We start from the raw sequence: 25,085 nt of genomic DNA, 5'->3' as shown, positions 1-25,085 counted from the left end.
CACCTTGGACAGTGTTGTCATTTAACCCCATCCAGCTTCCAAACCCCTCACAGTTGCTTGTTTACGCTTCCCCCAGCAGGACTGGGGAGAGAATTGGAAGGGTAAAAGCTGGAAAACTTGTCAGTTGAGATTAAGACAGTTTAATACAGAAAGCAAAAACCATCACAAAAGCAAATCAAACAAATAATTCATTCACTGCTTCCCAAGGGCAGGCTCAGCACCTCCAGGATAGCACAGCCCCATCCCATGGAATGGTGACTTGGGAAGACAAATGCCACCACTGCAAACATCCACCTCTTTCTCCCCTTTCCCCCAACTTTCTATCCTGAGCATGATGCCATAAGGTCTGGAATATCCCTTGGGTCAGATGGGGTCACCTGTCTTGGCTGTGACCTCTCCCAGCTTCCCATGCACCCCCACTCCGTCTCCACTGTGGGCATACAAGGGCAGAAAAGGCCTCGGCTCTGCCAAGCTCAGCAAGGACAAACCCATGTCTGTGTTCTCAGCCCTGTGCTCAGCACAACCCCAAACACAGCTCCACCACCACCCATGCAAAGGGAGCTGAGGCACCCCAGCCAGAACCAGCACAGGCGCTCTGAGGTCTCCACACGACCTTGCCTTCTCTGGGCTGAGCAGCCCCAGCTCTCTCACCCTGTCTCCATAGAGAAGATGCTCCAGTCCTCTTACCAACTTCATGACATCCTCTTCACTTTCTCTGACAGTTCCAAGTCCTTGTCATGTTGGGGACACCAGGCCTGTGCTCAGGATTCCAGGTGGGGTCTCACAAGGGCAGAGTAGAGGGACAAAGTCACTCTCTGGATCTGCTGGCCACAGTCCTTTGGATGCAGCCCAGGACTCCGTTGGTTTCTGGGCTGGGAGTGCTCACTGCTGACTTCTGCATCTACCATCATCACAAAGCCTTTCTCCACAGGGCCACTCTTGATCATTTCTCCATGCAGCCTGTTGGTGTGCTTGGGATTGCCATGACTCTGGTGTAGGGCCTTGCACTTTGCTTTATTGAACTTCATGATGTTTTCATCAGCCCCACCTCTCGAGTCTGCCAAGGGCCCTCTGGATGGCCCATCCCTTCCCTCCAGTGTGTGCTGCATCACACAGCTCAGTGTCATCAGCAAACATGCTGCAGGTGTCAATCTCTCTGTCCACATCACCAACATAGATGCTGAACAGTATTGGCCCCAATATGGACCCCACTCATCACTACTCTTCACATGGACAATAAGCCATTGACCACAACATTTTGCATGCAGCCATCCAGACAGTTCTTTATCAGTCTAGTGCTCCATTCATCAAATCCATGTCTCTCCACTTTGGAGACGATGTTGTGAGGGACAGTGTCAAATGCTTTGCATAAGTTTAGACAGAAAACACCAGCTGCTCTGCCCCATCCACCAATGCTGTAGACTGGCCATAGAAGGTCACCAAATTTGTCAGGCATGATTTCCCCTTTGCAAAGCCATGTTGACTGTCACCAATCATTTCTTTGCTTTCCATTTCCTGGGAGCTGGGGCTGCACACGGTACTGGTGGTACTGGGAGCACATCCAGGTGTGGGTAAGGAGCTCTTAGGGGAGTTCAGATCCATGGTGTGGGGAATAGGAGGAGGCTGGGACCTCAAACGGAGTTCAGGGGAGCTTGAAGGTACTATGGAAAAGGCATAGGAGAAGGGTGGAAAAGAGGAAATGAGATGGTGTGAAGGGGGATCTCATGACACCCTCCCTCACCTCTACCAACAGTTCCCTGGGGCGCTCAAGGTGCAGCTGCAGTCAGATGGCAACAGGGGTGGGGGGATTAATGCTTGGGTTCATCATCCTTCCTCTACCTGCACAAGGTGAGCAGGAGGTGGGAGGGCAATGAGGGGCATTCCTGGAGAGTCTCCTGTGCATGAGGACTGCCCCAGCTCTGAGGTGACAATGGAGCTGGACTCCTAATTTTGATGGTGGGTTATTGAGATCGCTCCTCCTCCTGAGCCCACCTTCCACAATTGAGTAAGCCCGGGAATTGCTCCCACACAAAAGGTGCCAGGACAGAAAGCTGCTGCTGGTCTTTCCCTCCCCTGGCAGCTGTCATCTACACAGCAACGGGCCCAGGTGCTGTACTTCCCAAGGAAAGGCACTGACATTCACTTCAGGAGCCCACCAGCAGAACTTGGTGCCACCCATCTGTGCAAAAAGCAGAGCCTGCAGTAACCACAGATACCACTCGCCATGTCTCTGTCTCTCTTGCAACCCTGGTGCATCTCCCCATCCCTCTTTTGTTCCCAGGATCCCATTTTCTGGCATTTTCTCTACCTCCTTCTCTCCTACCTCCTGCTTTTCTCTTCTCTCTTTTCTTTCTGTCCTGCTGGACAAATTGGGCAGGCCAGGTGGGACCTGTGACTTGAGGGGTGACCTGACCAATAGTTCCCAAAGAGATAGAAAGGGCCTTCCAGGGTTCTTTCATCAGTGCCTGTATGGGGTTTGTGTGGCCAAGTTTTGGTGGCAGGGGGGCTACAGGGGTGGCTGTTGTGAGAAGCTGCCAGAGGCTTCCCTGTGTCCGGGAGAACCAACCCCAGCTCCAGGACGGACACACCACTGCCAAGGCTGGGTCAAACAGATATGGCAGCAACACCCCAGGGATAATGGATTCAGGAAGGAAAAAGTTCTTGTGCAGGTGGAATCAGGTGCAGAGCAGAGTGGGAGCATGTGAAAGGAACAGCTCTGCAGACTCCCAGGGCAGTGCAGAAGGAGGGGCAGGAGCTGCTCCAGGTGCCGGAGCTGCCTGCAGCCCCTGGAGGAGCCTGTGCTGGAATGGGGGATGCCCGGAAAGAAGGATGTGAGCCCGTGGGAAGCCCGTGCTGGAGCAGCCTCCGTGCAGGGCCCTGTGGATCCCTGGGCACAGGAGCCCATGCTGGAACAGCTTGGCTGGAAGGACCTGTGGGGACCCATGCTGGGACAGGGGAAGGATCCCAGCCTCTGTCCCAGAGCAGCAGCAGGAGGAACAAGGTGGGATGAACTGACCGTGACACCCATTGCCATCTCCCAGTGCTGCTGGAGGGAGGAGGGAGAGCCCGGCAAGGAGGGAGGGGTCAGGGAAGGTGTTTATAGGATCCATTTTACTTTTCATGATCCTGCTGTTATTTTGACAGGTAATCAATTCAGTTCCTATCCCCACCAGTACGTTTTGTCTGTGAGTGCAGTCCCTGGTCCGGCCGGCGATGCTGGGCCTGATGCACCCAGCACACGGACTGCCCTCCTGGCTGCCAGGGCACGGCTGACTCACATCCGCACGGGCATCGACCAGGATGGCCAGGCCCTTGCCCAGCTGCTCTCCAGCCTCTGCTTTCCCATCTATACACACAGGTAGGGTGCCTGGAAGAGGAGGAAGAAGAGGAGAAGAAGGGATTGTGAAAAATGCATGTATTTTATGATTGGCTTTTTCACAAATATTAAAATGAATATTATATGTGTTGTGTTAGAAAGTAATGTTGTATTAATTTTCTTAAGTACTGTGTTAAATATAGTTTTAGGTTATAAAAATTGTTCAAATAGAAACTATGCTATGTAAGATGCTTTGTTTAAAGGAAAGGACTTGCAGTGAGATGGCAGCCTCAGGACACCTAGATCTTTCAGAGAAAAAGAATTCATTGCCCTCTTATCAGAAGAAACGAACTTCTTCCCACCTCGAAGGCGCTATTAGGATTAGAGGGAAGACGTTGATGAAGACCAGACAGAATCCTGTGTTTGAATGGAATTTATGCATCATGTATGAAGTGTATGAATATGCAACAGGCTATTGTTCTTAAGCGTTAATCCTTTGTTAACGGGGGTCCTTTTTCGGCTCGTGATGCCCAGAAAAAGGTACCCGGACATCTGTAACTCTTTGCTTTTATTGTCTCATATTGTCCCAATTCAATTTGTCCAAATTGTTATTACTCTAATTGTGTTACTATTTTTATAACCATTTTATTAATATTAAACTTTAAAAAATTGTAAAAACAAGTGAGTGGCGTTTTTCACAGGATGACCAAGGAGAAGCAGGGGGAGGACGCAAGAAAGACGACAAGGAACAGCAAGAATTCAGCAGAAAAAGAAGCAGCCGGAGCAGGAGGAGGCGGGAAAGAGGAAGGGAAGAGGGGCAGGAAGAGGGGCAGGAAAAGGAGGAGCCACCAGCGCACAGCTCGCTGTAACTGTAGCCCCGCCGCCCTTGGAGCATCGCTCCTGCCCTCCGCATCCCGCAGGTGACGGGGGAGGGCGGCTCGTGGGGCTCCTGGTATAGTTTTTCTGGGAGGGGGATTTGGGATCTGCCGGGAATCCAGAGCTGAGCCGGAAATGCCCCTTGGGAGGACAGTGAGGGTGTCCGGGAGGGGGGATTTGTTTGGAGCGGTCCCGGCGGCGGGGCCGGGGCATGCCGCGTTCCCGGAGCCGCGGTGCGGGTTTGTGCTCGGGGCCGCCGCCTCCATGGCCAGCCCGCGGTGCGGGTTTGTGCTCGGGGCCGCCGCCTGCACTGCCAGCCCGCGGTGCGGGTTTGTGCTCGGGGCCGCCGCCTCCATGGCCAGCCCGCGGTGCGGGTTTGTGCTCGGGGCCGCCGCCTCCATGGCCAGCCCGCGGTGCGGGTTTGTGCTCGGGGCCGCCGCCTGCACTGCCAGCCCGCGGTGCGGGTTTGTGCTCGGGGCCGCCGCCTCCATGGCCAGCCCGCGGTGCGGGTTTGTGCTCGGGGCCGCCGCCTCCATGGCCAGCCCGCGGTGCGGGTTTGTGCTCGGGCCCGCCGCCTCCATGGCCAGCCCGCGGTGCGGGTTTGTGCTCGGAGCCCGCCGCCTCCGTGGCCAGCCCGCGGTGCGGGTTTGTGCTCGGGGCCGCCGCCTGCACTGCCAGCCCGCGGTGCGGGTTTGTGCTCGGGCCCGCCGCCTCCATGGCCAGCCCGCGGTGCGGGTTTGTGCTCGGGCCCGCCGCCTCCGTGGCCAGCCCTCCCTCATGGCCATGGCCCGGTGCTGGCGGGGATGGCCCTCCGGTTCTGGGGGCCCTTCCAAAGAGCCGAGGTGTGGGGAGGAGCCCCGGAGAGAGGCCGTGCTGGAGCTGCGGGATCCCCAGCCGCCCGGAGAGGCGTCGGGCACGGAGAGGGAGAAGCCTGGAGAGGGAAAACCCTCGGGAGCCAGAAACGGCGGACCGGAGAGGGGGGATAGGTTGGAGACGGCTCCCCAAGGAACGCCAAAGTGGGAAACCCAGGGTGGTGGGGAATTCGGGAACGCCCAGCATCTTGAAGGAGATAGTGAGAGGAGAAAATACCCACAGGGCTTCCAAAATCCTTGGTGTCCCTAAGCAGGGGGACCACGGCGGAGGGGGGGACACGACACACGGGACCCCCAGCAGCCCAGAGAAGAGCGAGCACCAGAGCCTCAAAGTGGGGAGGCCTCTGGGATTCTGGGGACCCTTGGCATCCTAGAATAAGGATCCCCAATACATGGAGGAACCCCAGCAGCCTGGAGAACGGGGACCATTGTGACACCAAAGTGGAGAGACCAGAGAGGGGGACCTGCTGGGAGATTTTTCTCTGGCAGAATCTTGATATTTTGAAGTTTTTGGGGGGTAGATCTTTTTGTTTTTATTGGGTTTTGGGCTAAATCTTGGCTGTTTGTAGTTTTTCGGGCTGAATTTTCTATTTTAGAGTGGGTTTCAGCTGAATCTTGGTGTTTGGAGGCCTATGTCTTAGTGTTTTAGGGACTTTTTTAGAGTCAAGATGCCCAGTGACTTCTAGAGATGGACTTGGGCAGGAGGAATCTCCAATCCAGCACACTCACATCTTGTTTTTTCTGCCAAAACCAGGACTTATCATTCCCTAACTTTGGCCAGATGGAGGAGGAGACTGCGAGGAAGAGGAAGATGCTCTGGGACACCCAGGCAGGTGAGGAGGAAATCATTGCCCCTTTCCCTCTCTCTTTTGCCTCGTCTCCCAGCCCAGCATTGGCCTTGGCTGCAGGACAACCCCAGCTGTCCTGCTGGATATGAATTTGGGGGGATGTCCTTCCCCTTCCCTCTGGCACAGAGGCAGATCTCCTTCCTCTCCGTCTTCCTTCTCCCTTCTCCTTGTTTCTCCCTCCCTTTTCTTCTGGTTTTTCCTTCCTCTCCTTGTTCCTTCTTCTTTCTTCTTTTCCTTGTTCCTTCTCTTTCCTGTCTTTCCTTCCTCCTTTTTCTTCGTGCTCCTTCCTCTTACTTCCTTTTCCTCATTTCTTCCTCTCCTTTCTCCTTCTTCCCCTTCTTTGTTCCCTCTTCTCCTTCCTCCTCCTTTTTCATTCCTCCCCTCCTTCCTTCTTCTGCCTTCCTCACTTCCTTCCTCTCCCTGTTCTGCTTTTTCTTCCTTCCTGTCTCTCCTTGATCCCTCCTCTCCTTGTTCCTTTGACTCACTCATTCCTTCTTCCTTCCTCTCCTTCTTCCCTCCTCCCCCAGGGAATGACCTGCACACAGAGGCCAGGGAAGACAAATCCCCATGTTGGAACCTCGTGGAAGAGGCTGTTTTAAGCAGCTCCACAGCACAGGAAGTCAGCAAGGAGGAAAAGCCCCGGAGATCCCCCACGAGGTGCAGCTTCAAACCCAGCCCGGGGAGCTCTGAGGAGGAAAGACCCACCCTGAGCCGGGAAGGCAGCCAGAACTTCAGCCAGAGCTCAGAGCTGGTGATCCATGAGCAGCTTCCTGACAGGGAGAAGCCCTACAAGTGCTTGGAGTGTGGGAAGAGCTTCAGCTGGAGCTCCCACCTGATCCGGCACCAGAGGATCCACACTGGGGAACGGCCCTACACATGTGGGGAGTGTGGGAAGAGCTTCAGCCAGAGCTCTGACCTGGTGGTCCACCAGCGCCTTCACACAGGGGAGCGCCCCTACAAGTGCTTGGAATGTGGAAAGAACTTCAGCAAGAGGTCCAGCCTCACATACCACCTGCGCTTCCACACTGGGGAGCGGCCACACATTTGCTTGGAATGTGGGAAGGGCTTTATCCAGAGCTCCCACCTCATCAGCCACCGCCGGCTGCACACCGGGGAACGGCCCTATAACTGCTTGGAGTGTGGGAAGAGCTTCAACCGCAGCTTCAGCCTCGTCATCCACCAGCGTGTCCACACTGGGGAGCGGCCCCACGAGTGCCACGAGTGTGGGAAGAGGTTTCAGAGCAGCTCCGATCTCCTCCTGCACCAGCGGATGCACGCGGGGGAGAGGCCCTTCCGCTGCTCTGACTGCAGGAAGGGCTTCATCCGCAGCTCTGACCTGGTCAAGCACTGGCGCGTCCACACTGGGGAACGGCCCTACACGTGTGGGGAATGTGGGAAGGGCTTCACCCAGAGCTCTGCTTTGGCCTCACACCAACGGACCCACTGGTAAGAGAAGCTCTACGAGCGCTCCAACTGCAGGAAGAGCATTGGAGGATCCGTGCTGAGCAGAGCATGGGGTGACGCATGTTCCTGGTGATCCACATTGGAAGGCATCTGGCTTGTGGTCTCCACATCCTTCGGGTTCCCCATGGGCACCTGGATGAGCAGAGGGGTAAGAACATCCACTGGGACACAGACTGATGGTGGAAATTCATTGGGAAGAGTGGATTTGTTGACTTTAGATGCCAAAAAATCTCATCTGCTCCATCCAATAATTTCTTCCTCTGGTATCAAGCAACACTGGATGATCTTTAGGGTCTTTTCCAACCTAAATAATTCCACGATTCTAATTCGCTCTGGCCCATGGGTGTCTTGCACAGCCAAATGGCGATGGACTGGGGCAAAGACCAAAATTTTGAACACAATAGGGTAGGGACCCCTCTTAAAAAGGCTCTTCCACCCACCCAAGCCAACTCCATGGACACTCACACAATGCTGACACGTAAATCTTTTTATTTTGGCCTTGATTTTCTTTTGATTCATAAACACCCAAGGTTGGGGTAAAAAAATTGAATAAAACCTCAGAACAGCCAACATTTACTGAAATTTTGGGGTTCTAGGGGATATTTGGAGAAATGTGGGAGAGTTTTCTCCATTGTTTTGCAGTCCAAATCCAAGAGGGATCAATCTGTTACATCAAAATTGCTCAGTCCTGCTGAAAATGGCTAAATCCCAACCTAAAATAGCTCAGTCCCACCCCTTAAGGCATGATTCCACCTCAAAATGTCTCAATTCCACCCCAAAAATCATGTGATCCCACAGCACCCTCAATACCTCCAGGAGGGGTGTGATGGGGATTGGGAGAGGTGGGATGTGAATTGGGAGGGTGGGAATGGGGTTTGGGGTGGAGTGGGATGTAGACTGGGAGAAGTGGGATGGGGTTTGGGAGGGGTGGGATGGGATGGAGGAAATAGGGCTTGGAAAGGGGATCTTCATATCTGGGAGGGACGGGATTGGGATTGGGATTCGTGGGATGCAGGTTAGGGGCTGGAATGAACTTTGGGAGGGCTAGGAAGGGATCTGGAATAAGATAGCGAAAGATAGGGGATGTTAAGGATGGGGGGACCATGTCCCCAAGGGTGTTTCAGGGTATCCCCCAAATCTGTGGAGATTTTGGGGTATCTGCCGTTCCTAAAGAGATCTTGAGATATTCTCCATTCCTGAGAGGATTTTTTGGGCACCCCCCTTCCTGAGCGAGTTTTTGGGGTACCCAGAATCCTGGGGGTGTTGGGAGAGGGGGGAGATGTGGCTCTGGCACTTGGAAAAGGGGCTCCACAGCTCCTCCACTTGGAACAGGCAGCCCATTTTGGGAGGACCATGTTGCATTTTGCTGGTTTTGAAGTATTATGAACGGCTTTTGGGAATATACTGCTTATTTTTGGGTGTTGAGGTGACTCCCCGCTATTCTTGGGAGCTGCGGTGATGCCCCCTCATTATGGGAGGATGAGGTGATCCTATTTTGGAGAGGATCTTGCTGTTTTCTGCCGATTTTCAGGGTTATAAATGGCTTGTGGAGGCCCCTTGCCCTCATTTTGGGAGGTTGGGGTGACCCCGTGGTTCCTCCGGTGGCTGAGGGGTTATAACCAGCTTGTGGGGTCCCCATATTGCAGGGCTCCCCCTGGAGCAGAGCGTGTCCCCCTCGCTGCAGCCCCGGCCCTGCGGCAGCGCTCAGCCCACAATGATCCCCCGTGCCAGGCGGCCCCGCTCGGCCCCAGCGCTGCCTGCCCGCAGCCCCCTCAGCCCCGCTCGGCCCCAGCGCTGCCCACCCGCAGCCCCAGCGCTGCCTGCCCGCAGCCCCCTCGGCCCCAGCGCTGCCTGCCCGCAGCCCCCTCAGCCCCGCTCGGCCCCAGCTCTGCCCACCCGCAGCCCCAGCGCTGCCCGCCCACAGCCCCCTCGGCCCCAGCTCTGCCCACCCGCAGCCCCAGCGCTGCCCACCCGCAGCCCCCTCAGCCCCAGCGCTGCCCGCCCATAGTCCCCTCGGCCCCAGCGCTGCCCACCCGCAGCCCCCTGGCCCCAGCGCCCCCCGACAGGGGAATTTGGGGCGGGGGGAGGTGGGGGCACCCAGGCTGGGCCCGTCCGCGCCGTCCCCGCAGGGCCCAGGCATGGCCGGTGCTCAGCGCGGGTCCGGGCCTGGTGCGCCCGGGGCCGCTTTGGAACCCCCCCGCTGCACAGGCGGCTGCGCTTGAGGCAGGCAGCACCACCCGGCACTGGGGATCGGACAGCTGGGGACAGCCGGGGACACCTGGGGACAGCCAGGGACACCTGGGGACAGCCGGGGCCCTGCTGGGGACAGCTGGGGACAGCCGGGGCCCTGCTGGGGACTTCTGGGGACACTGGTGGCACTGGGAGCACCCCCGGCTGTGGGCCCGGAGCGCTCAGGGAAAGGGGATGGGGGTGGAAGGGTGTGACTGTGTTCACAGGGGCCTTAGGATGAGGGAAGAGATGAGGATCTGACTCCATGTTTCAGAGGGCTTGACTTATTATTTTATGATATATATTGCATTAAAACTATATTAAAAGAATAGAAGAAAAGATTTCATCAGAAGGCTAGCTAAGAATAGAAAAAGAAAGAATGGTAACAAAGGCCTGTGGCTTGGACTCTCTGTCCAAGCCAGCTGACTGTGATTGGCCATCAATTAGAAACAACCAACATGGGCCAATCACAGATCCACCTGTTAATTCCACAGCAGATAACCATTGTTAACATTTTGTTCCTGAGGCCTCTCAGCTTCTCAGGAGGAAAAATCCTAAGGAAAGGGTTTTTCATAAAAGATGTCTGTGACAGAAGGGTGGGAAGCAGGGAGGGTGATGATGGGAAGCAGTAAGGAAAGGACAGGAAAAGGGTGGGGTAGGACCTCCCCACACCCAGAGCGGGGTATGGTGGGCTGGGAATCTGAGGGCGATGGGAAAGAGGTGGAAAGTTTGGTCTGGGACCCGTAAACGGAGTGGGAGGGATGTGGAATCCATGGAAGTCAGTGAAAGGGGCACATCAAACCCCCAAGTTTAGTGGAGGAGGTGGCAGCCCCGAACCAAGTGGGGACAGGGTGGGGGGGTGGGAACACCCTGAAGCTAAGCTGCAGGGTGAGCTGGGGATTGAAGGGACAATGGGAAATGAATGGGAGAATGAGGAAAATTGGGGGTGGGACAGTGGGCAGGGACATACCGTGGGAGTCCTGTACCCGGATGCTCTGCCTGAATGGGGTCAAACAACTCCAACAATGCTCTGTTTGCAAACATGCCAGCGGTAAATGAAGAAGGAGGTTTCCGCTGGTTTTGGCGTTAAATGACAGTGAGATAAGATACAGGAGATCTGTTAAAATACCGGGATAAAGGAACAACCAAGTGATAACTTATCCAAAGCTGCTGAGCTGGCACAGACTGACAGTGCAGGCCTTCAGGCTGTAACAGCCCCATCCCACATTTTAACTGCAGAGTCTCCTGACGTATCCAGTTCGCAGGGGGAGAGGGATGTGGAGATTCTTTTGTGGAATAAGGATACCCCTCAAGGACTGGAGCTCCCAGTGCTGTGTGAGGCAGGGAGTGCCAGTGCCTGTTTGGAGCTGGGGATTGTGCACGGGGTGGGGCTGGATGACAAGAAAATGTCACGGAAACATTTCAGAAGCAACTGAAATCTTTAACTCTGTAATTTCACTATTAGAAAGCAGATTTATTTCAGTGCTAGGTGTGTGCAGGTATGACTCCCGTATCACACACACTCAGCTACCTCTCACATTTGTTTGTATTGATATAACTAATATATATTAATAAATTTCCCAAACTCATACATATATGCTAAACATTCCCCTCAAATTCTTTTACATATTTAAATCAATTCTTGGAACTCATTTACATTAGAGTTGGGGGTCATTTAAGGGTCTCTGGTGGTCACTTGGGGAACATCCCAGTCCTCAAATTATGCCTGTTCATCACAGGCTTCAAAAAACCAGCTGCTTCTTGAATGCATCCCAGCTCTGCATATGGATGGGTCATCAGGTCTCTGCACAATGTGGGTCACTGTGGATCATCCAGTGTGTGTCCTCCAGTGGGTGAAGAAATTGGACCAATAACCAAAGCTCTTCCCCCCTCCTCCCCCTGGGGCACTCACAAGGGCTTCCTTTGCTGATGGGCGCAGTGTGAGGTCAAGGCAGAGCTGCAGAAGCTCCTCACATACTCCCAGCACTCACAGGGTTTCACCCAGCTCTGAATGTCTTGGTGGCTGATGAGATTGGAGATATAATTGAAGCTCTTCCTACAGCTGGCACAGGGGAAGGGCCTCTGCTCTGTGTGCATCCCCTGTGCATCATGCCTGATGAGATTTGAGCCATTCTGAAACCTCTTCCCACACTAGGGACACCTGTAAGGCTGTTCCCCAGCATGGATCTTCTGGTGGCAGATCAGGTAGTGGGTGATGCTACGGCTCTTCCTGTAAGAGCCTGAATGAGAGATGTGGGACTCCAGGCAGTCTCCAAAATGCAGTTTATTGTATACAAAATGCAGCTTATTCCATCCAAAAGGTTACAGCAGCCCAGGGTTGTGGGTGACAGAGCTGTGCCTACAGCTGTGAGCTCCAGCTGCAGGCAGGCCTGGAGACCCTTTGGTTTTGGTTACATTGCATTAGATACTTTTCTTTGCTGAGCATCTTCATACAATAGAACCAATCTATACCTTAACTATTACCCATAGCCTATCATAACCACTATAATTACCATATTCATGTTACTATTCTCCAATCACTAAAAGTTAGTACATTACAGTTTAAGCTAGAAGTTATTTTTCAGTTTTCTTGCAGTGGAAAATTCTGAGACCTTTTTTCTACTTGCAACTTTGCTGACTTGTTTGCCTGTGCTATCTTTCTGCTTGGTAAAAACATCTTGTTTGAGGTGGGTTCATCCTTTGCTCTAAGCCATAAAAACCCTTTCTAACTAACACACCCTTTGTCTTCTTGGTTATCCAGTAAGACTGACTCAGCAATTTTCTTTTATATCAAAACTTGCTTCCATCTCTATCCCTTCATCTGACTCTATATTTAAAAATCTTTCTGCCAAGCATACATATCTGTGAGACTTTCTTGTCAAACTTTCGTCCTTCCCAACATTCCTGACACTTGTAGGGCCATTCCCCAGTGTGCAGGCACTGCTGGGTGATAAGGCTGGAGATATCAGTGAAACTCTTCCCACATTCCTCACGCTGAGTGGTTCTCCTGTGTGGATCCTCTGGTAGCAAATCAGGCAAGAGCTCCAGCTAAAGCCCTTCCTGCATTCCCCACAGCTGTAGGGCTGCTCCCACGTGCTCGGATGTTGGTGGGTGATAAGGCTGGAACTCCAGGTGAAGCTCTTCCCACATTCCAGGCACTTGTATGGTTTCTCCCCCGTGTGCAGGTGCTGGTGGGTGATGAGCTCAGAGTTTCAACTCAAGCTCTTCCTGTAGTCATGGCATTTGATTTGTAGGGCTTCCCTTACTGGTGGGTCTGTTGGTGTCTCATCAAGGCAAAGCTCCAGCTGAATCTTTTCCTACATTCAGGACACTGGTAGGGCCTCTCCCTGGTGTGTGCCTCCTGATGCCTGATGAGATGTGAGCTATTCCAAAACCTCTTGCCATAGTCAGGATACTCATAAGGTCTCTCCTCCATGTGTGCCTGTTGATGTCTGATGAGACTTGAGCTGCTCAAAACCTCTTCCCACACTCAGGACGCTCATAAGGCTTCTCCCTGCTATGGAAGTGCCAGTGGACATCCAGGTAGGACTGTGGACAAAGCTGTTTCCACAGTCAGGGCACTTGAAGGGCCATTCCGCCGCGGGCAGGCTCTGGTGGGTGAGGAGCTTGCCTGGAGGAGAGTCTCCCCACATTATCCATTATTGTAGGGACGTTCCCCAATGTGCAGCTGCTGGTGGGAGGCCAAGAGGGAGACATCATTGAAGCTCTTCCCACATTCCCCACATGCGTAGGGCCGTTCGCAGCATGGATGGGTGGATGAGGTGGGAGCTCCAGCTGCAGCTCTTCCCACACTCCAAGCACTTGTAGGGCTTCTCTCTATCATGAGGCCGCTGCTGGACCCCCAGCTCTGAGCTCTGGCCGAAGCTCTGGCCGCCTTCCCAGCACAGGGAGGGTCTTTCCTACTCAGAGCTCCTGGGCTGGGTTTGCAGCCCCTCCTCATGGGAAATCTCCAGAGTTTTCCTCCCTGTTGGATTCCTGAACCATGAAGCTGCTCAAAACGGCCTCTTCCACAAGGTTCTGTTGTGGGAATTTGTCCCCTTCCGTCACCATCCACAGCTAATTGTCTGGGGAGGGAGGGAGGGAGGGAGGGAGGAAGGAAGGAAGGAAGGAAGGAAGGAAGGAAGGAAGAAAGGAAGGAAGGAAGGAAGGAAGGAAGTGGCGGAAGGAAGGAAGGAAGGAAGTGGCGGAAGGAAGGAAGGAAGGAAGGAAGGAAGGAAGGAAGGAAGGAAGGAAGGAAGGAAGGAAGTGGCGGAAGGAAGGAAGGAAGGAAGTGGTGGAAGGAAGGAAGGAAGGAAGGAAGGAAGGAAGGAAGGAAGGAAGGAAGGAAGGAAGGAAGGAAGGAAGGAAGGAAGTGGCAGAAGGAAGGAAGGAAGTGGCGGAAGGAAGGAAGGAAGGAAGGAAGGAAGGAAGGAAGGAAGGAAGTAAGTGGCGGAAGGAAGGAAGGAAGGAAGTGGCGGAAGGAAGTGGCGGAAGGAAGGAAGGAAGGAAGGAAGGAAGGAAGGAAGGAAGGAAGGAAGGAAGGAAGTGGCGGAAGGAAGGAAGGAAGGAAGTGGCGGAAGGAAGGAAGGAAGTGGCGGAAGGAAGGAAGTGGCGGAAGGAAGGAAGGAAGGAAGGAAGGAAGGAAGGAAGGAAGGAAGGAAGGAAGTGGCAGAAGGAAGGAAGGAAGTGGCGGAAGGAAGGAAGTGGCGGAAGGAAGGAAGGAAGGAAGGAAGGAAGGAAGGAAGGAAGGAAGGAAGGAAGGAAGGAAGGAAGGAAGGAAGGAAGGAAGTGGCGGAAGGAAGGAAGGAAGGAAGGAAGGAAGGAAGGAAGGAAGGAAGGAAGGAAGGAAGGAAGGAAGGAGAAAAAGCAGAAGGATCTTGTTCCTGAGAGCTTTCAGAATAAGCCCCCAAGTAGCAGGTTGTTTTGTGGTATCCCCCAGTCTTGAGTGGATTCTTAGGTATACCCGGTTCCAGAAGTGAACACATGGTTCTGACCCTTGGAGTGGAGCCCCTTGGAGAGCCCGTTTTGGGAAGGACTGTGCTGCTTCCCACGAATTTTGGAGATAATGAACAGGTTTCGAGGGCTTCCCCTCGGAGGGGCGTTTGCGGAGGGGGCAGGTGGAGGCGCTCCGCACTGGGCTGGATCGGTCCGGACCGGGTTTGGGGCTGCGGCACCGCCTGGCGCTGGGGATGGGGCGTGTAGGGAGCTGGGGCCGGACTGGGAGTGCTGGGGCCGTACTGGGAATGCTGGGGCCGGACTGGGAATGCTGGGGCCCCACTGGGAGTGCTGGGGCCGCACTGGGAATGCTGGGGCCGCACTGGGAGTGCTGGGGCCGTACTGGGAGTGCTGGGGCCGTACTGGGAATGCTGGGGTCGCACTGGGAATGCTGGGGCCGCACTGGGAGGGCTGGGGCCGCACTGGGAGTGCTGGGTTCGTACTGGGAATGCTGGGGCCGTACTGGGAGTGCTGGGGCCGTACTGGGAGTGCTGGGGCCGCACTGGGAGTGCTGGGTTCGTACTGGGAGTGCTGGGGCCGTACTGGGAGTGCTGGGGCCGTACTGGGAATGCTGGGGCTGCACTGGGAATGCTGGGGCTGCATTGGGAATGCTGGGGCTGCACTGGGAATGCTGGGGCTGCACTGGGAGTGCTGGGTTCGTACTGGGAATGCTGGTGGCACGGGGAGCCTCCGTGGCTGCGGGCGGGAAGGGGTAACGGTGGAAAAGTGTGAGAAGCGTTGGAATAACGGGGCGTGGAACCCCCGTTATTCCAACGGGGAACCCCATTCTGAGGTAGATGTGAGGTCGGTCACCCCTAAACCGTGGTGAGAGGTAGCTGGAGTTTGGAGGGACGTCAGGAAAGGGTGGGAGATGGGGGATAATGGGAGGTGGGCAGCGGGAAAGAGGTTCCTATGGGGATCCCCGGCTGTCCTCCATCACTTGCGCCTCGGAGCTGCTCCTTCGGGCTCGGCAGGAGGGAGGAGGATCCACACTGGGGAGGGGAGTCCCCAAGCTCCCGGTCAATCCCTGTGGAGGGGACTGGGGGGTTGGGAGGGTCACCCCATTCCGTAGCCGGTGCTGTCGTGGGGTTAGGGTTAGCTTAGGGCGGCCGTGGCGCAGAGCGGGAGAAAGGGCGGCCAGGGAGGAGGAAGAGGAGGAGCAGGAGCAAGACCAGGAGGAGCAAGAAGTAAGAGGGGGGATGAAAACGGAGGAGAAGGAGGAAGCTCGGGGGTCCACCGCTCACTGTACCGCCCGCGGGAGCATCGTCTCCTTCCCCGCAGCGTTCTGCAGGTGAGCTCGCCCTGAACATCCCGGGGCAGCCCCTGCAGGTGGGATTTTCTGGGGGTGTCCGGGGCATCCCCTGCCGGTGGGATTTTCTGGGGGTGTCCGGGGCAGCCCCTGCAGGTGGGATTTTCTGGGGGTGTCCGGGGCATCCCCTGCAGGTGGGATTTTCTGGGGTGTCCAGGGCATCCCCTGCTGGTGAGATTTTCTGGGTGTCCCGGGGGAGTGCGGGGTCCCGCAGCCGTGCGGCGATCGCACAGAGCCGGCTGTGGGGGACACCGCGCTTTGGGAGAGCCGAGGGGGGAGCCCCGGCACCCTGAAATGGGGCACGGAGGAGGCAGCGCCGCCGGCAGCCTGGGGCGGAGAGGGGAGAACCGAGCGGGCAGCCCGGAGACGGGTGTGAGGGACAATCACACACCCTGTGAAGAGCCAGTGCTCACAAAGGAGACAGGGGAGCCCTGCAACCTTATCCGAACAAAGGGAGGGAGTCCGCTCGGGCACACCCCTGTGGGCACTCTCCTCATAAAAGTAGGATGCAACCTCCTTTTATCCTAAACTTTTGGCCGCGTACTGCCGTCTTTGTTTCCCCATTTCCTGAGGTACAGCCTTCCCGAACCACCTACTGCAGATTCCCCTAAAGCTCAGAAGTTCAAACTATCTGGGTTCTACAACAAAGTCATACAGCTGGATGTTCCTGGGGGCCTCTGCATGGATTCTTTCAGAACCTGATTGGTTATTTCAGACCTAGTCTTTTGTGAAGACATTAAGACCCATTTCTCTTATCGGGGGTCCCTGGGATCCCCAGACATGCCTAAGAAGAGAGTTAGGGGACAAAGGACCCCTGGGACACCTCAAACATCTCTAAACAGCACCCAAGCAGAGGGGAAGCCCAGAACTCACGGGAGCCCCAGCAGCCCAGTGAAGGGGCACCTCCAGAGCCCCAGAAAGAGACAACTAGAAAGGGAGAACTGCTGTGAGGCTTTTTGACACTGAGTGTTCATGTTTCTGAGGCATTTAGATATACAAGATGACCATACAGATATACATGAGATGGACTGGGGTAGGAGAACCCCAATCCAACGAGCTCATACCTTGATTTCTTTCAGCCAAAACAGAATTTGTCATTCCCAAGCCTTGGCAGGATGGGAAAGACTGTGGGGAAGATACTCCAGGACAGCCAGGCAGGGCAGGAGGAATCACTGCCCCTTTCCCCTCTCTGCTGCTCCATCTCCCAGCCCAGCATCGCTGCAGGACAGCCTCACTGCCAACGCCATCCTGCCAGGGATGGACGGGGGGGATCTCCTTCCCCTTCCCTCTGGCATGGAGGCAAATCTCCTTTCTCACCTTCTTCCTTCTTCTCTCTCCTTGTCCTTTTTCTTCCTACTGCTTGTTCCTTCCTCCCCCAGGCATGGGGCTATGGACAGAGACCAGAGAGAGCAGATCCCTGTGGCAGTACCTTAAGAAAAAGGCCATTTTTAGTGGCTCCACAGCACACGAAGTCAACAGGGAGGAAAAGCCATGGAGATCCCCACAAGGAGGGCCTGCAAACCCAGCCCGTGGTGCTCTGAGGAGGAAAGACCCACCCTGAGTTGGGAAGGCAGCTGACCTGGTGGTTGACCAGATGCTTCATGATGGGGACAAATCCTACAAGGGCTTATTGGAATGTGGGAAGAGCTTCAGCAACAGCTCCAACCTCCTCATCCACCACTGGGTGCACGTGGCCCTATGAGTGTGAGGAATTGAGTGGGAAGAGCTTCACTCAGAGCTCCAGCCAGGCTGCCCCCAGAAGATCCACACAGGGAACAGCCCTGGAAGTGTTTGGAATGTGGGAAGAGCTTTATCCAGAGCTTCAGCCTGAAGTGCCAACAGAAGATCCACAGGAGGAATGGCCCTACCCCCCGTACTTGGAATGCAGAAAGAGATTCAGCCCCCTCTTCCATCTGATCTACCAGCACTGTCCATGCTAGGGAACGGCCCTACATACGCTTGGAATGCAGGGAGAGCTTCAGGTGAGGCACCTGCCTGGTCTGCCACCAGAGCACCCACACTGGGGAACAGCCCTACATGTGCAGGGAGTGTGGAAAGAGCTTTAGTGACTGTTCCTGATCTGCCACCCGAACATCCACACCAGGAGGAGGCTCTGTGAGTGTCCCCAGGGTGGGAGGAGCTGCTGCAGCTCTGCCTTGACCCAACACCAACAGTCTCACAGGTAAGGGAAGCCCTGTGAGTGCCCTGCCTGCAGGGAGAGCTTTGTGCGCTGCTCCAAGCTCACCCGTTAGAGAACCCACATTGTGTTATCTACGGTGACCATGCTGGGACTTGAATCAGCCTGGTGAGTCAAGCTGGTCACAGACATGGTAATCCAGCACTGGCAGGGACCAAGATTTTGGAGACAATTTTGTGGGAACCCCTCCAAAAAAAGCTCTTTCACCCACCCAACCCAATCCGACCCAACCCAAACCCACGGATACTCAAACAATGCTGACATGTAAATTCTTTAATTTTGGCCTTGATTTTCTTGTGATCTATCCTTTAAAAACACCCAAAATTGGGTAAAAATAAAGAACCTTGTCAGAGATGTGTAAAACCCCACCATTTTACAGGGACTGGGGGAGGAATTTCTAGTCTGGGGGATATTCAGGAGGATTTGGGATTTTTGAGGGAATTTGGAGGAGTTTCCTCCATTACTTTGCACCCCAAAAGGTGAGGGGTTCTATCCATCACCTCAAAACCACTCAATGCCACTGAAAGTGTCTCCATCCCAGCCAAAAATGGCTTGATCCCACCTCAAAATGACTCGATACCACCCCAAAAGTATTCAATCCCACAGCGCTCCAAACCCTGGAGGGGAAGGAAGGGGATGGGGAGGGGTGGGATGTGAATCCAGAGGGGTGGGATATGGACTGGGGCAGATGGGATAGGGATTGGGAGGGGTGGGATGGGGATTAGGAGGGGTTGGATGGGGTCTGAAATGAGACAGCTGAAGGCTGGCAATGATGAGGCCCAGGGGTCCCCGTTCCTGAAGGGGTTGCAGGGTATCCCCCAGTTCTGCAGGGGTTTGGCCGATGCCTCACCAGTTGCCAGGCAGGCCCACAGTGCCCAACACTCCCCACGTGAACCCCACCCGAACCCCCACTCACCTTCAGCGCCCCCCAGGAGGGGAATTGGAGGAGGGGGAAGATGGAGGGCGTCCAGCCTGGCCCCCCACACTGCCCTGGCGGGAGCGGCTGCAGTGGGGACCGAGTGCGGGCGGGAGCGGCCGAGAGCCCAGCGCTGCCCCAGCCCGACCTGCCCCAGCTCCATCCCTGCCCCTGCCGTGGGTTTGGGGGGCACAGGAGACCAAGGGTGGGTGCTGGGCCTGGGGAGAAGAGGAGAAGGGATGGAGAAGCAGGGATAGAGGAGGAGAAGATTGCCTGGCTAAAGCACACCAAGAAAAATGAAACAACAATCCAAAATCAATCAATCCAAAGTGAAATAAACTCAAAACCATTTATGTAGTTTAGGAGGTTCTGGGGGAGGAAGGGGTGAGGGGAAAAAACCAGAAGAGGGTAAGGATGAAAAGGAATATGGAAGACCCCACTGCTGAGTCACAAGGGTTAGAGTTGACACCTGTGCAGAACTGAGCCTGGATTTCAACAGTTTAGGCTTAAAGGCCCAATAGCACTTAACTGAAACTTAATCACTAACTTCACACAGAATTTATTACACCACAACAGGAACATACCCACAGGCCCGAATCTTCCCACCAGGAGCAGGGCAGAGCCTCGAGGAGGAGCGGGGGGCTCAGCCCAGCACCATTCAAGGTGCCCCAGGGGCAGCAAACAGGAGGGTTCCCAGCTCACAGAGGCCCCAGCGCACGGAGGTCGCTGTCGCAGCTACTGCAGCCCAGCAGAGCTGCAAGGGGGTAACGTGGAGCCGGTGCTCAGAGACAGAGACACACTCCAGAGCTGCAAGTGGCAACAATAGAGAGAGCTTTATTGTTTGAACCCAGCTTCATACAGGGGGTTTGAAAATGCCCCAGTCTAAACCACTCATTGGTCTGATCTTAACACCTCTCAGTTCTCTGAGCAGTGAGATGTCTGCAGCTTGGGGTGCAGGTGTGACTGGGTGAAATTGCCCAGGACAAGCCAGCTTGTACTGTAACTCACTCACTCAGGGCTGCTGTTTATAGGGCCCAAGGGATGGGCTTTATTCACAGACATTGTCCATCCTGGCCCAAGCTCAGGCTGGTGACTTTCTGGAAAAGGTTGAGAACTAAAATATGATCCCATTTGGGATGTTACTCAGGCAAAAAAAAAAGTTTTCAAGGCTGCTGGAGGTCGTTGGACAGCACCAGTCCCTGGAACAGACAATGTTGGTGATAAACTCCAGAGGAGCTGCGCCCAGGGGCTGCTTGTCAAGGCCAAGGCCTAAACAAGTGTTTCTCAGATCACAGTGTCGCCTGATAGATGGGGGGGCTGGGGAGAGATTTTCCCAAGTGTGTCCACTGATGTTTCATGAGATCTGAGATGCTCGGAACCCTTTTCCCACATTCCTCACACTTGTAAGGCTATTCCCCGTGTGCCGGTGCTGGTGGGTGATGAATGCAGATGGAAGAAGAGAATTTGCAGAGCTGGGTGAGACGTAGACAAGAATCAGCATGGGATGATGCAGAGCTGTGTGTGCAGCTCGGAGTGCCCGAGCTGTTCCTGTCCAGCTCTGCTCTGGAATGCCGTTCTGGAAGTGGCCCTTGGCCTGTCCCGTCCGCTGGCCCCCCGCTCTGTGGGCAGGGACACGGGTCATGGTGTGCCCCCGCCACAGCCGGCCGGGGGCCCAGGAGGCCGTGCCGGAGCCCCCTTTCCCATTCCCGGCTGCTGGGTGCGGGGAACCCCCCAGGGAGGATCCGCTTCCCCCAGAGCCGCAGGGAGCCCCTCAGGATTACGGAAGGGACCTGTGAAGGGACCTCTTTGGGAACCCCTTCCCGCTGTGCCTTCATCTTCCCTGTCCGCTCCGTCCCCATCGTCCCCCAAATCCCAGCTCCCCCCATCTCGGCTCGGGCTGACCCACCTCCCGTACCACCTTCTCCCTTCTTACCGCGTCCCGACCCCGCCCCGCAGCCGATGGCGGCGCAAGGGAAGAGGAAGAGGAGGAGCAGGAGCCGGAAAAGGAGCAGAAGCTGAAAGACGACGAGGAGGAGGGGGTGTTCATTTTTGTTCTTGATGTAGCAGGGCCAGGAGGTCAGCTTCTGTAGCTGTCTGATCTGCGAAGGAGAAGAAGAACAAGCAGCAGAAAGCGGGAGAGGAAGAGGAGGAGGAAATTGGCGTGTCCACCGCGCCGTGTGTCCGCAGCCCTCCGGGCCCGCGGAGCGTCTGCCCCGCCGCGGCCTGCAGGTGTCCGGGGAGGGAGGGAGGGGAGCGGGCCCCATATCTGGGGCGCCCCCGGTTTGTTCGGGGGAATCCCGGCCGTGCCTATCGGCAGGGCCCAGGGCAGCATGCGGGGTCTCGCACCCAGCTGGAGATCGCCCGGCCGGGGCAGGGGACGCCGGTTCTGGCTGTCCCTGCCGTGGGACACTGGAGAGGGCGATGCGTGTTTGGAATAGCCCCGGGAGAGCAGAAAGGAGGAAGCACAGAGTTAACGGGGAGGGCAGGATTCCGTCGATCCAGAATCGGGTGACTGGGAGGGGGGACGTCCCCGGCGTCGTGGAGTGGGGCGAGGCTGAAGAGTGGGAGCCCTGGGACCCCCAGCAGCCGAAACAGAGACTCGGAGGAGAAGGGACCCCTAGGGCCGCTAAAACTTCCAGCAACCCTAAGCAGGACCCAGGAGAGGGAAGACCTCCAGGACCTCGAAATGGAGAGACCAGAGACGGGGGAATCTTGGAGGACTCCTGTGCTGAATCTTAATATTTTGGAGGGGGTTTTTCTTCTGCATCATGGTGTTTCAGAGGTTTTCATGGACACAAGACACTTGGTGATTTCTAGAGATGGACTTGGGCAGGAGGAACCTCCAGCACACTCACACATTGTTTTCCCCCAAAACCAGGATTCATCATTCCTAAGGATTGGAGGAGGAGGCTGCAAGGAAGAGGAAGATGCTCCAGGACAGCCAGGCAGGTGAGGAGGAAGTCACTTCCTGTTTCACCCTCATTTCTGTTCCATCTCCCAGCCCAGCATGGCTCCCAGCTGCAGGACAGCCCCACTGCCAGCGCCATCCTGCCAGGGATGGATGGGGGGATCTCCTTCCCCTTCTCTCTGGCATGGAGGCAAATCCCATCCTCTCCTTGTCCTTCCTCCCCCAGGCACCGAGCTGAAGGTAGAGATCAAGGAGGAGAAATCCCCCTGGCAGAGCATTGCAGAAGAGGCTGTTTTGAGCACCTCCACAGCACAGGAAGCCAATGGGGAAGAGAAGCCCCAGAGATCCCGCACAAGGAGGGGCTGCAAGCCCAGCCCAGGGTGCTCCAAGGAGGAAAGAGACCCCCTGTGCCAGGAAGGTGGCCAGAGCTTCAGCCAGAGCTCAGAGCTGGTGAAGAAGCCTGACGTGGGGGAGAAGTCCCACAAATGCTTGGAGTGTGGGAAGAGCTTCAGCCGGAGCTTCCACCTCCTCCGGCACCAGATGATCCACACAGGGGAGCGCCCCTATGAATGCTTGGAATGTGGGAAGACCTTTGGCCGGAGCTCCTGTCTGATCCGCCATCGGGTAATTCACACAGGGGAACGGCCCTACACCTGCAAGGAATGTGGGAAAAGCTTCAGTGACCGCTCCAACCTCCTCACCCACCAGCGCCTGCACTCCAGGGTACGGCCCTTTGAGTGTTGGGAGTGTGGGAAGAGCTTCAGCATCAGGTCTGACCTGATCCAGCATCAGAAGATCCACAGTGGACAACGGCTCTATGAGTGTCCTGAGTGTGCAAAGAGGTTTCGGACCAGCTCCCATCTCCTCCTGCATCAGCGCACTCACACAGACGAGAGGCCCTTCCGCTGCCCCGACTGCGGGAAGGGCTTCAAGCGCAACTCCCACCTCACCCTGCACCGGCGCACCCACACCAGGGAGAAGCCCTACGAGTGTGGGGAGTGTGGGAAGAGCTTCTCCAGCAGCTCTGGCTTGACCCAACACCAACAGTCCCACTTGTAAGGGAAGCCCTGCTGTGGGGGCCCAGGGGCCCCCCATTGCCCTGGAAGGGCAAAGGTGACGAGGGTCCAAGAGAGACTCCCTCGGAATACAGTGGTCTCACCCATAGGCATTTCCAGGCTCATGTTAATGCAACAGGCTTTATTGGTATCACCCAGTTTCAACTGCCCTCTTTTCTTTGTAGGTACTGCCCCTAGAATGTTCTCCCCTCTCTTGTCCCCTGTGGTCCCGGTTTACTGTGGTGCTCTGCCCCTGGTTACCTCATTGGTTCCCAGTTTGCTGCCCCTCTTCTGTGCCACTTGTACTCAGTTCCCATTGGCCCTTGACCCTCGGATCTGCCTCTTTCTCACCCCCATATAAAACCCTCTCCTCAGCCGTCTGTCCTTGGACCCTCTTCATGGCAATAAACCAGATTTGGACCTCCACACAAAGACTGTTCGTTAGCAGTTTAAGCAAGCTCTGGGCTCTGGGAGTGCCAGTCGTTCACAGAGGCTCATTGTGGACGCCCCACAACACCCTGAGAATGCCCTGACTGTGAGAAGGTCTTCATCTGCTGCTCCAACTTCATCACCCATCAGAGGACCCACACTGGATGATTCACAGTGACCCTCGCTGGGCCGAGACGTGCTGATCCATGTTCCAGGTGTACTGGGCTCGTGTGGCCAGGTTTTGGAAGGAGGGGGCTACAGGGGTAGCTTTTATGAGAAGCTGTCAGGAATTTCCCCATGTCCAGCAAAGCCAGCACCAGCTTCTGTACAGATCCACAACTCACCAACGCTAAGCCCATAGGAGATGGCAGCGACACCCCAGGGATAATGGATTCAGGAAGGAAAAAGTTCTTGTGCAGGTGGAATCAGGTGCAGAGCAGAGTGGGAGCATGTGAAAGGAACAGCTCTGCAGACTCCCAGGGCAGGGCAGAAGGAGGGGCAGGAGCTGCTCCAGGTGCCGGAGCTTCCTGCAGCCCCTGGAGGAGCCTGTGCTGGAATGGGGGATGCCTGGAAAGAAGGATGTGAGCCCGTGGGAAGCCCGTGCTGGAGCAGCCTCCGTGCGGGGCCCTGTGGATCCCTGGGCACAGGAGCCCACGCTGGAACAGCTTGGCTGGAAGGACCTGTGGGGACCCACGCTGGGACAGGGGAAGGACTCCCAGCCTCTGTCCCAGAGCAGCAGGAGGAGGAACAAGGTGCATTATCCTGCTCTGATTTGGTTGGTAATAAATTGAGGTCCTTTCCCCAGGGTGAGTCTGTTTTGCCTGTGACAGTGTTTGGGGAGCAATCCCTCCTGGTGCTTATCTCAATTCCTGGGCCTTTCCTTTTATTTTCTCTCCCCTGTCCATGTGCAGAGGGCAGGGACAAAGCAGTTTTGGTGGCACCTTGCACCCAGTCAGGGTCAGCCCGCCGGAGGGCATTGGTAGAGGCCTCTGAGGGTCCCTGGACATCCCCCCTGTAGCAGGGTGTCCGCCCTTGCTGCAGCCCAGTCCCTCAGGCAGCGCCCAGCCCAGCAGAGCACTCGGTGCTGGCAGTGTCCCACAGACCCGCAGCGCTCAGCCGGGGCTCCAGCTGTGGCCCCCACCCCCAGCGCTCCCTGCCAGGGAATTTGGGAAGGGAACACGTGGAGGGCCCCCCGAGCTGTCCCCACATGCAGGGGGCGGCTGAGGCGGGGCCCGGCCCTGCCCGGGCACGGCTGATGCCCCCGCACTCCAAACCGCTCCGGACTGGCGCTCCCAGCGCAGCGCGGCTGCTTTGGGGCTGCTGCTCCCTGCCCGGCCCCGGCCACGGGGCGGCAGCCGGGGCCCTGCTGGTGGCACTGGTGGCGCTGGGAGCCCCCCCGGCTCTGGGTTGAGCAGGGAGGCGGGGTGGGGGAACTGAAAGATGTTTGTGAGGACACATAAGGGAAGGTGGGACAGTGGGAAAAGGGTTCCCAGTGCGGGACCCTTCGCGTCCCCCGTCATTGATCTCTGCAGCGATTCCCTGGCGCTCTGACAGGGAGTGAGATCCACACCCAATCCCCCTGTCCATCCCTCAGGAGCAAATGGGGACTTCCCTCACACAGCAGCTGGTGCTGCAGCGGCAATGGGGCAGACTGGGGGCTGGAAAGGGGAG

General features: G+C 56.0%; 1 protein-coding gene across 1 annotated transcript; it reads left to right on the top strand.

Annotated features, from left to right (window-relative positions):
- Positions 1-4,148: 4,148 nt before the first annotated feature.
- LOC128945535 (zinc finger protein 501-like) lies at positions 4,149-24,211 on the top strand. Its single transcript, XM_054289291.1, has 4 exons — positions 4,149-4,236; positions 5,819-5,897; positions 6,440-7,352; positions 22,476-24,211. Exons 2-4 carry the CDS (start codon positions 5,846-5,848, stop codon positions 22,987-22,989), a joined length of 1,479 nt encoding a protein of 492 aa, XP_054145266.1. The 5' UTR covers positions 4,149-4,236; positions 5,819-5,845; the 3' UTR covers positions 22,990-24,211.
- The last annotated feature ends 874 nt before the right edge of the window (positions 24,212-25,085 follow it).

The sequence above is a fragment of the Melozone crissalis genome, unplaced genomic scaffold, assembly GCF_028551555.1.
Source record: "Melozone crissalis strain CALT ecotype California unplaced genomic scaffold, PUWL_Pcris_2 ptg000066l_1, whole genome shotgun sequence".
NCBI lineage: Eukaryota > Metazoa > Chordata > Aves > Passeriformes > Passerellidae > Melozone > Melozone crissalis.
Note: the sequence above shows the minus strand (reverse complement) of the source record. Positions and strands in the feature narration are given on the sequence as shown.